We start from the raw sequence: 12,138 nt of genomic DNA, 5'->3' as shown, positions 1-12,138 counted from the left end.
AACTACTTATCAGATAGTTCAGTGTGTCAAATCGGAGGGCCTGTTGTCCGGACTTCTGGCAGTCTATCGGTTGGCACAGGGTTCAATTCTTGAGCCAACTTTTTTCTTTGTATATATATATATATATATATATAGGAGGTACTCTTCTCCATGGACTTGTGTCCCAAAACTTTTTTGAATTAGTGCTGCAGGATGCAAATATCTGAAAAAGCTAGCCTTTGTTTTCCTAACTGACTCTGTATTGGTTCCTGACTTCCCTGAGAAGTTGCATATCGCGGGGACTATTTGAAGCTAGTTCAGTATATATATATATATATATATATATATATATATATATATATCTCAATAGTTGCGCTTGCTGCGGGTGATTCTTTTATCCACCTCTACGCAGACAACACCATTCTGTATACATCTAGCCCTTCTTTGGACACTTAAACTTCCAAACGAGCTTCAATGCCATACAACACCTCTAACTGCTCTTAAAACCTCTCTGGGATATGCGGGACGCTAGCGTCCCACCTGGCCAAAAGGCAGGGAGAATGCAGAGCACCAAATTCAAATAAATTACTATAAAAATCAAACTTTCATTAAATCACACATGCAAATTGCAGAATTAAAGCTACACTTGTTGTGAATCCAGCCAACATGTCAGATTTCAAAAGGCTTTTCGGCGAAAGCAAACGATGCTATTATCTGAGGATAGCACCATAGTAAACAAATAGAAAGCATATTTCAACCCTGCAGGCAGAAATAAAAATAATTCATGCCTTACCTTTGACAAGCTTCTTTTGTTGGCACTCCAATATGTCCCATAAACATCAAATAGTCCCTTTGTTTGATTAATTCTGTCGATATATATCCTAAATGTCCATTTATTTGGCGCGTTTGATCCATAAAAACACCGGTTCCAACTTGCTCAATGTGACTACAAAATATCTCAAAAGTTACCTGTACTACTTTTGTAATACAACTTTAGGTATTTTTTAATGTAAATAATCGATCAAATTGAAGACGGGATGATTTGTGTTCAATACAGGAAGAAAACAAACTGAAGCATGCTTTCTGGTCACGCACCTCAAACTAACAGTACACTTCATGTGACCCTCGTTCAAGATGGCCGTACTTCTTCCTTACACAAAGGAATAACCTCAACCAATTTCTAAAGACTGACATCCAGTGGAAGCGATAGGAACTGCAAGAAGGTCCCTTAGAAATTTGGATTCCCAATGAAAACCCATTGAAAAGAGTGACCCCCCAAAAATAAATCTGAATGGTTTGTCCTCTGGGTTTTGCCTGCTAAATAGGTTGTTATACTCACAGGCATGATTCAAACAGTTTTAGAAACTTCAGTGTTTCTATCCAAATCTACTAATAATATAGATATCTTATTTTCTGGGGATGAGTAGCAGGCAGTTGAATCTGGACATGCATTTCATCTGGACGTGAAAATACTGCCCTGTCACCAAGAAGTTAAATGCTAGTAAAAGGAAATGCATGCTCTTCAACCGATCGATGCCCGCACCCGCCCGACTAGCATCACTACTCTGGACGGTTCTGACTTAGAATATGTGGACAACTATAAATACCTAGGTGTCTGGCTAGACTGTAAACTCTTCTCCAATCCAAAATTAAATCTAGAATTGCCTTCCTATTTCACAACAAAGCCTCCTTCACTCATGCTGCCAAACATACCCTCGTAAAACTGACTATCCTACCGATCCTTGACTTCGGCGATGTAATTTATAAAATAGCCTCCAACACTCTACTCAGAAAATTTAATGCCGTCTATCACAGTACCATCCGTTTTGTCACCAAAGCCCCATATACTACCCACCACTCCAGGTCACCTACAAGTCTTTGCTAGGTGAAGCTTTGCCTTCTCTCAGCTCACTGGTCACCATAGCAACACCCACCCATAGCACGCGCTCCATCAGGTACATTTCACTGGTCAACCCCAAAGCCAACACTTCATTTGGCCGCCTTTCCTTCCAGTTCTCTGCTGCCAATGACTGGAACAAATTGCAAAAAAGAAAAAATTTGCTGAAGTTGGAGGTGTGTGTGTGTGTGTGTGTGTGTACATATACATACACACACACACACACACATATATATATATATAGATATACAGTGGGGCAAAAAAGTATTTAGTCAGCCAGCAATTGTGCAAGTTCTCCAACTTAAAGATGAGAGAGGCCTGTAATTTTCATCATAGGTACACTTCAACTATGACAGACAAAATTAGAAAAAAAAATCCAGAAATTCACATTGTAGGATTTTTAATGAATTTAAATTATGGTGAAAAACAAGTATTTGGTCACCTACAAACAAGCAAGATTTCTGGCTCTCACAGACCTGTAACTTCTTCTTTAAGAGGCTCCTCTGTCCTCCACTTGTTATCAGTATAAAAGACACCTGTCCACAACCTCAAACAGTCACACTCCAAACTCCACTATGGCCAAGACCAAAGAGCTGTCAAAGGACACCAGAAACAAAATTGTAGACCTGCACCAGGCTGGGAAGACTGAATCTGCAATAGGTAAGCAGCTTGGTTTGAAGAAATAAACTGTGGGAGCAATTATTAGGAAATGAAAGACATACAAGACCACTGATAATCTCCCTCGATCTGGGGCTCCACGCAAGATCTCACCCCGTGGGGTCAAAATGATCACAAGAACGGTGAGCAAAAATCCCAGAACCACACAGGGGGACCTAGTGAATGACTTGCAGAGAGCTGGGACCAAAGTAACAAAGCCTACTATCAGTAACACACTACGCCGCCAGGGACTTAAATCCTGCAGTGCCAGACGTGTCCCCCTGCTTAAGCCAGTACATGTCCAGGCCCATCTGAAGTTTGCTAGAGAGCATTTGGATGATCCAGAAGAAGATTGGGAGAATGTCATATGGTCAAATGAAACCAAAATATAACTTTTTGGTAAAAACTCAATTCGTCGTGTTTGGAGGACAAAGAATGCTGAGTTGCATCCAAAGAACACCATACCTACTGTGAAGCATGGGGGTGGAAACATCATGCTTTGGGGCTGTTTTTCTGCAAAGGGACCAGGACCACTGATCCGTGTAAAGGAAAGAATGAATGTGGCCATGTATCGTAAGATTTTGAGTGAAAACCTCCTTCAATCTGCAAGGGCATTGAAGATGAAACTTGGCTGGGTCTTTCAACATGACAATGATCCCAAACACACCGCCCGGGCAACGAAGGAGTGGTCCTGGAGTGGCCTAGCCAGTCTCCAGATCTCAACTCCATAGAAAATCTTTGGAGGGAGTTGAAAGTCTGTGTTGCCCAGCAACAGCCCCAAAACATCACTGCTCTAGAGGAGATCTGCATGAAGGAATGGGCCAAAATACCAGCAACCGTGTGTGAAAACCTCGAAGACTTACAGAAAACATTTGACCTCTGTCATTGCCAACAAAGTCTATATAAACAAAGTATTGAGAAACTTTTGTTATTGACCAAATACTTATTTTCCACTATAATTTGCAAATAAATTCATTAAAAATCCTACAATGTGATTTTCTGGATTTTTTTCTTCCATTTTGTCTGTCATAGTTCAAGTGTACCTATGATGAAAATTATAGGCCTCTCTCATCTTTTTAAGTGGGAGAAATGGCACAATTGGTGGCTGACTAAATACTTTTTTGCCCGACTGTATATATAGAGAGAGAGATATCTCCCTCACTAACTTTAAGCGTTAGCTGTCAGAGCAGCTTACCGATCGCTGCAGCTGTACACAGCCCATCTGTAAATAGCCCATCCAACTACCTACCTCATCCAATATTAGTATTTCTGCTCTTTTGCACACCAGTATTTATACTTGCACATCCTCATCTGCACATCTATCACTCGTGTTAATTGCTAAATTGTAATTACTTCGCCACAGGCCTATTTAATTGCCTTACCTCCTTCATTTGCACACACTGTATACAGATTTTTATATTGTTATTGACTTTACGTTTTGTCGCACTGCTTTGCTTTATCTTGGCCAGGTCGCCGTTGTAAATGAGAACTTGTTCTCAACTGGCCTACCTGGTTAAATAATGGTGAAATAAAATAAATAAAAACACTTCCAGTTCAGTAAAACACACACCAATGTCATAGGGATTAAAGGGCGACTGCACTTCCTGATTTGACCTCGTTTTGAAGATTGCTCATTAAGAAATGCTAGCGGCCATGACTAAAGCCAAATGATAGTTATCTTGGATGTGGGCGTGTTATGTTCCCATATCGTACCCTTGCAGGTACTGTTGTTTGTCCCTCCTGATTCACCGTAGCAACAGCCACTTCCTCAAAATAAATTGAATTAATCTAAGAGAAATCTGTAATTAATTTAGATATTTTAGCTTAGTCGCGCAATTTTACATCTAGCTAAGGTCTTTGGTCCAGTGTTTCTCAAGTTAAAAAATGTGCATGGAAAACTAGTCAGTGGGTTTTGGAATATTGACAAGTTGCAGTTGGGATACATGCGCTTTGATCGTCTCAATTCTCATTTTGCCCCAAAAGTTGGCAGGCGTTAGTGATTGACACTGTCAAATACATCAGCATGTGGCCACTCCATAAAGGGCTTAGGGCCAAGAGTTATTTCAACATAACATTGGCAACGTGTTGTCTTATGTAAACAAGTCAGAGGCGCTGTGTAATGGGCAGGTCTGTCTCACTGTCTGGAAGTTCTGGCTGCTATGGTTGGAGTGCACACAGCTGCTTCTCTCGTGTTAGTGGGCACGATCGTAATCATACCCAACCCTCCAGTAAGTTGTGACGAACTCACAAAACTCAGTTTTGGACAAGATGGACTGACAAATGATGCTATTTACACTTTGTGGTTAATTTTTACACTAGAATAAATGTGTTCTATGCTTCATAGATGCCACATAGAATCAACTTCTCTGAATTTAAATGGCCTAAAGGGCAGTTGACCTTTAATACTGGGAGATTGTACTATAACCACCACCAGCAACCTTGTTTGTATTGATTTGATGATAAGCCATGCCAAGTCTTGTAACGTGGACTTTGCTCTGCTCTCCTCCCCTCAGCCATATGCCTGCCCAACCAGTTCCGCTGCAACAACAAGCAGTGCATCCTGAAGAAACAGCAGTGTGACTCCTACAATGACTGTGCTGACAACTCTGACGAGCTCTTCTGTGGTGTGTTTAACTTCACTCAGTCACATGAGAAAATCAAGGGAGTTCAGAATTTACACTATTGTCATATTTTTCAGTAAGGAGAAACCAGTCAATCCATCTACAATGTCACATTGATTTAACCGACTACTCATACTTGGCAGCAGTCCGTTAAACCTGTTGTAATGTCTTTGCCCGTCTTGTAGAATTCCTCACCCCCCCGTCAAGCGACGTTCAATCACCATCTCACACCAGCACCATCGGCCCAGTCATTGGCATCATCCTGTCAGTGTTTGTGATGGGAGGGATGTACTTTGTGTGCCAGCGGGTGGTGTGCCGCCGTTACAAAGGTCCCAACGGAGCCTTCCCCCACGATTACATCAGTGGCACCTCACACGTACCCCTCAACTTCATCGCACCCAGCAGCTCACAGCACGGAACCTTCACAGGTAAAGGTTGGCTATTACACAAAACTGAAAACTAAAGATCAAATGGATGAGTGTATAGATATGGCCTGTACTGTGAAAGGATAGTATTTACATGCTGAAGCAGGTAGTTGTTGTCACTGTATTTGACTGTTTTGTTGTTTCTTAGGTATCTCGTGTGGGAAGTCTATGATGAGTTCTGTCAGTCTGATGGGGAGCAGCTGTAGTGGGGCGCCACTCTATGACAGGAACCATGTAACAGGGGCCTCCTCCAGCAGCTCCTCCAGCACTAAGGGAACCTTTTATCCACAGGTATGTACCCAACTTCTCTGCCCTCTCTTAGGAACCCAACACCCATCCTCTCCGCGGTATCTCTCATACATTATTTCTAAAAACTGGGGGGAATGTACATTTTCTCCTGTTTGAACTTTACTGGACACTGGATGATCTCAAAACTTAAGTTTGTAATTGAATGGGTAAGGGTTTGTATTTGCAGATGCTCAACCCGCCTCCCTCTCCAGCCACGGATCGCTCCCTGTATAATGCAGAGATCTTCTACTCCTCTAACAGTCCCTCCACCACCAGGTCTTACAGGTAAGAGATGAGGCACACTTGATCAGTTTCTCTCTTTGTATTATGCAACAGTCAGCTTGATGCAAATTGGCACCTCTTTGTTGTTGTGAAATAAAAAAGTATTTTCTCTCCATGCTTGCTCCTGAAAGGCCTTATCTAATGTGCGGTGTGGCACCCCCCACCACCCCATGCAGCACTGACGTCTGTGACAGCGACTACACCACAAGTCGTTGGAAGAGCAACAAGTACTACATGGACCTAAACTCAGACTCTGACCCTTACCCTCCTCCCCCCACTCCCCGGAGCCAGTACCTATCAGCAGAGGAGAGCTGCCCCCCTTCTCCATCCACAGAGCGCAGTTACTTTCACCTCTGTCCCCCACCCCCGTCACCATGCACTGACTCTTCATGACACCCGGGGAAATAGCCATGTCTGTAAATAATTTTAAATATAAACAAATGAGAATTATATTTTATTCATTTCCACTGATTGCCATGGGTTAAGGTGGGGATGGAATAGGGCCAGATCAAGTGTGACGTTGTTGTACAGTGAATTGTATCACTTGTCTATATTTTTCATGTTTCCCACCCTCGTTTCTGATGGAGTATACTCCTAATTAGAAGACTTTCAATTTGACTATTCTATTGGCCTTTGATAATTCTTTGTTTTTTTTCAGCAACGTACTTTAGAACTTCCTTCAAACGTACCAATTTACAGTGAAATTTGAACAAGGTGGTCACCAATATTGGTTTGAGAAAATACTCCATTCAAAATGTTACACTGGTGATGTGGCCATTACCATTAACAAAACAAATTGTAAATATTTGTAATTAAGTAAATAAGAAATGTTTCACAACAGCCATGAAATGCTCTTATTAATTGAAATGATCCCGAGCATGTCTTTGTTTTGGAGTTTACCAAAAATGTGTTTGCTGCTACTGTACATATATACTTTACTCTGAATTATGAGAACACCCAACAAAACAATAGATCATTAAGCTGTTTCAGTTAGTAACGTTATTTTTTTGTGTAGAACAGTATGTATACATGTTAATTGTTTTGAAGGAGTCCTTATGGAATAACTCATAAGAGCAGCTTCATCGTTGATGCAGTTATCAACCAGAAATGACAAGGTTTTGCACAACCTTAACTCTATCATGAATCTCTTATACAATGTCCATGTGACATACTAGACTGACTATTTACATTTATTGAAACAATAATACTGTTGATATTTCAGCTTTTATCAATGAGACAAATGTCTGTAGTTTAGTAAAAGCTATTCCATCTTTTGTAAACAATGTTTGAAAACTGTAGATGATTCAATTGTAGTGAAACCCTCACTATCTTCACATACCTTTCAACTTATAGATTGAATTTCAGAGTGGTGAATATCATGCACCTGTAAAATCATGGCTCCATTATATTGTCTCACTTTGAAGATTGGCAACATTGTCAAACTGAGCACTTCCTTAAATGAACTATCCAACCAGTTAAGAAATGTGAACAGTGAATGTAAAATTACATAAAGAGGGAAATGTATTTTGAATTCATACCTCGTGCTTGTTTTCTGAGCTTTTTCTCTGCCATTTGTATATAGGCAATTAACCATGGTGCTGACAAGTGAAATTAAATCATATGATCGAAAGTGTCAGGCTTCCATCTGTATGTTGGACACCTCTGGCTTCTAGCGGAGAGGTTGTACAGGTTCCTCAGACCTCCACAACACAACCTGCTGCCCAGCCCATTTCAAGCCATGTCCTTACTGGACAGGGACAACTCCAGCTGTACTTCATTGTGCCAGTATGTAGATGCTCCCCAAACAAACCTGTGTTGTGTTATTTACACTTGTGACAATTTTTGTATCAAAAGCATTTTTATATAATAAAGGTTCTATTTTAAGGAATACTTGTGTGGCTACTTTGAAGAATCAACAATATTTTGATTTAACACTTTTTTGGTTACTAAATGATTCCATGTGTTATTTCCTAGTTTTGATGTCTTACCTATTATTGTAAAATGTAGAAAATTAAAAAAAAAAAAAAAAAACCTTGAATGAGTAGGTGTCCAAACTTTTGACTGGTACTGTATATACAGTAATATTAATTTGTTGCATGGAAAAGGTTTTTGGTGATCCAAATAGGGCTCACATTTTCTATTGCAGTACTATTAACTGCACTGGTTTTGCGAGTGAATCATAGCTAAATGCTGCCACCACGTGTAGAAAAGTTGGAACGTCATCCTTATCTATTTTTCAGGTCTCTTTTTTATTTATTTTTTATTTTTTTACAAATGGACATCCATGTCAAAAAATCATATCAATCTACCCCAGTAAAGTCTAGTTATGGCCAGAATATTTTGAGTGGACTGAAGGCGTGTTGTATGGGCTGACCCAAAGACATCCCTAGAGCAATTGCTGCTGCTTACAAACTTCTCCAGCATAGCACATCAGTCTGCAGTTCAAATAATAGTGCTGAGCCAGTGTGGTATGTCAACCTCAAACAATAACAACCTGTATAAAAGCTGCTGTCAATGTGACCCCTATTAAGAAGGATTACAGACTGGACATGGAAAACTCCTTGAAACTTTGCAACTCTCATGCCTTGGGTATGTAAAACCAAAGGAAACTACGTATGAGGAAACATAGCTATTCAATGTCTTTGACGTTCCTATTTTGGTGTACAGTACATTACAGAAATAGTTGTGCATGCGTGAAAGATTCCTGAGAAACTTTTGAGCAGGTTGATTGAGAACAAACAACGATATAAGAGTATTGCATTTGGAGGCTGGCATTAGAGATTACTAAACTGCTCTCCATTCACTGTTAGAGGACCGCTATACTCTTCAGGTGAAGTTACTCAAGTGCAGGCCTGTAATGACAGGCCTTAACTGGAAAACTCCTCACATCACGTTTTTTGTTTTGCTCATTTCGTTTGGATGTCTTCCATCTCCGACAAAGTTCTACTTTCACTTGCTACAATCCCTAATGTTAACAATGATTTTTTATTTATTAAATAACTCAATGTTATCAGGGGAGTAAAAGCAAAAGACAGGGGAGACCCATCTTGGCAATCGAGGGCCAGTGTCTACAGGATTTTGATAAAAAAATGATCACACGTAGACTGTAGTCTGCAAAACATCTTTGGCACTCTGTGCATTTGTAACATGACGATACTGTAGGCTTGCAATACATCAATGTTCAGTTTAAGATCATTTCCATCTTTAGACCCCATGGTTATAGGTTGTAATGTCACAATAAGAGAAAAACTATTCAGAATACTCATGACACCAACACTTTACAGTGATAATAACCACAGGGACAACACAACAGTTAAAAATGCTGCACAATAATATGGTTTAACACTGACAGATTATTTTTGCTTCATTCCAAGAGATATCTGGGTTTCTCAACTCCACGATATGTACATCTCCGCTGTGGTGGCTGGTGGCACTTTAAAATGGGGAGGATGAGCTCATAGTAATGGCTAGAACAGAATAAATGGAATTGTCTCAAACACCTGGTTTCCATGTGTTTGATATCATTCCATTTACTCCATTCCATTCATTATTATGAGCCATCCTCCCCTCACCAGCCTCGGATTGAGTTGGGTTGCGACGACTGTGGGAAAAGTGTAGCTCCGACTACATCGAGTCGCTGTCATTCGATACGAGGAAACAGTTGGTGGTTGTATTTGACTAGTTTTATTAAAAAGTAGGGATTTCAGCAAACATAGAAAGGCATGCAGCTACAGAAGAAAAACTTACATACACCCTAAGAGTTTAAGAATTCAAAATTGCACAAGTACCGACTGATAGTGACTCGATGTAGTCTGAGGTTCAGTCCGCCCAGTCGTCTCCGCTCAACTCCAATGACGTGAGGTACATCTTGGAGTTGAGAAAAACTTGGCTAGCCAAGACATTAACTTTGATCAGTTGCACTGGCTCTAAATCCTCTAGATGCAAAGATAAGCAACTCTCCTGGCACCAGGTTTAACCCATCAATCTCATCACACTGAGCAATTATACAATGTAGTTTAATGTAGGATACTTTTGGAAATACACCTCAGATTATCAGGTTTAATTTCTTAGCCTGACAACTCACACTATATTCTTCCGCTGCTCTGTCATTCACTACATACTTCAAATACTGAAGTCGTTTGTGTATCAGTGTATCAAAGCCAATGACATTTTCAAACCGCCTCTTTGCTAGATGTCAAATGATTATGATTTTTCAACGCCGATACCGATTATTGGAGGGCCAAAAATGCCGATACCAATTATTGGAGGACCAAAAAAAAAGAATCTGCCGATTTTATATATATATATATATATAAATAATAATGACAATTACAACAATACTGAATGAATACTTATTTTAACTTAATATAATGCATATATTTAGTCTCAAATAAATAATGAAACTGGTTCAAATTTGGTTTAAATAATGCAAAAACACAGTGTTGGGGAAGAAAGTAAAAGTGCAATATGTACCATGTAAAAAAAGCTAACGTTTAAGTTCCTTGCTCAGAACATATGAAAGCTGGTGGTTCCTTTTAACATGAGTCTTCAATATTTCCAGTTAAGAAGTTGTAGGTTGTAGTTATTATATGACTATTTCTCTCTATACCATTTGTATTTCATATACCTTTGACTATCGGATGCTCTTATAGGCACTATAGTATTGCCAGCCTAATCTCAGGAGTTGATAGGCTTGGAGTCATAAACAGCACTGTGCTGCTTCAAGCATTGCGAATAGATGCTGGGAAACGCAGGAAAGTGCTGTTTGAATGAATGCTTACGAGCCTGCTGCTGCCTGACTGCCAGACTGCTCTATCAAATATCAAATCATAGACTTAATTATAATAAACACACAGAAATACAAGCCGTAGGTCATTAATATGGTCAAATCTGGAAACTATCAAAACAAAACGTTTATTCTTTCAGTGAAATACAGAACCGTTCCGTATTTTATCGAACGGGTGGCATCCATAAGTCTAAATATTGCTGTTACATTGCACAACCTTCAATGTGATGTCATAATTATGTAAAATTTTGGCAAATTAATTAGTCTGTTAGAAAGAAATGGTCTTCACACAGTTCGCAACGAGCCAAACTGCTGCATATACCCCGCCTCTGCTTGCACTGAACCCAAGAGAAGTGACACAATTTCCAGAGTTAATATTGCCCGCTAACATGAATTTCTTTTAACTAAATATGCAGGTTTAAAAAAATATACTTATGTATTGATTTTAAGAAAGGAATTGATGTTTATGGTTAGGTACATTGGTGCAACGACAGTGCTTTTTTGCAAATGCGCTTGTTAAATCATCACCCGTTTGGCGAAGTAGGCTGTGATTCGATGATAACAGTTAACACTTAATTTAACTCCTCCCAAGTGTTAACTCCTCCCACATTGATTATTTGCAACGCAGGACAAGCTAGTAATATCATCAACCATGTTTAGTTAACTAGTGATTATGTTAATATGTATTGTTTTTTTAATACGATACTGTAATGACCTGACTAGATCATAAATGAACAATTGTCCAGACAGAGGCTTGAGTTTGCGAATTGACGGTTTATTGAACCAACTTTACACAGGCTACTGTTTGGGCCGTAGCACACGCCAAATAGATGACAGATAACCCACAAGCCAATCGTGACCTTCTCTTGTGAAGCCCAGACGTAAGAGAGAGAGAACAAAGGCTGAACCTGGTCTTAACTTCCAATGCCCAACCCCCCTCCACGCCACTCCGCCAACCACCAGGATGCCAGGCATCAGAACATTCCAGGCATTCCCGTGATTGGCAGATAGCAGGTTGATTGACATGTCGGACCCCGCGAACACCGGGTACTGGTCAGTACAACACAACCACCTCCTAGCCTAGCACATAACACACAGCTGTCTGTGCGGGTCGCTACACAGCCCCCCCACCACAAAGTCCCTCGTCCCCGAGGGAACAAACAAAGTCTCTGAAGCGACCCGGAGGTCTCCTTTGCCTGCGTG

General features: G+C 40.2%; 1 protein-coding gene across 3 annotated transcripts in view; it reads left to right on the top strand.

Moving 5' to 3' along the window:
• Nucleotides 1–8,037, top strand: part of LOC115109274 (low-density lipoprotein receptor-related protein 5-like) — a 92,629-nt gene extending 84,592 nt beyond the window's left edge. For 2 of the 3 annotated variants that reach the window (XM_065009689.1, XM_065009690.1), the window contains 5 exons: nt 5,047–5,157; nt 5,340–5,582; nt 5,728–5,870; nt 6,040–6,152; nt 6,281–8,037. In XM_065009689.1, the coding sequence (XP_064865761.1) occupies nt 5,047–5,157; nt 5,340–5,582; nt 5,728–5,870; nt 6,040–6,152; nt 6,281–6,542 (872 nt within the window). In that variant the 3' untranslated portion in view covers nt 6,543–8,037. The remainder of the gene's footprint in view (nt 1–5,046; nt 5,158–5,339; nt 5,583–5,727; nt 5,871–6,039; nt 6,153–6,280) is intronic. The other variant, XM_029634005.2, reaches the window with a different exon arrangement.
• Nucleotides 8,038–12,138: the final 4,101 nt, after the last annotated feature.

Source organism: Oncorhynchus nerka, linkage group LG25 (genome assembly GCF_034236695.1).
Source record: "Oncorhynchus nerka isolate Pitt River linkage group LG25, Oner_Uvic_2.0, whole genome shotgun sequence".
Taxonomy (NCBI): Eukaryota; Metazoa; Chordata; class Actinopteri; order Salmoniformes; family Salmonidae; genus Oncorhynchus; species Oncorhynchus nerka.
The sequence above is the reverse complement of the archived record's forward strand: the minus strand, read 5'-3'. Positions and strand labels throughout refer to the sequence as shown.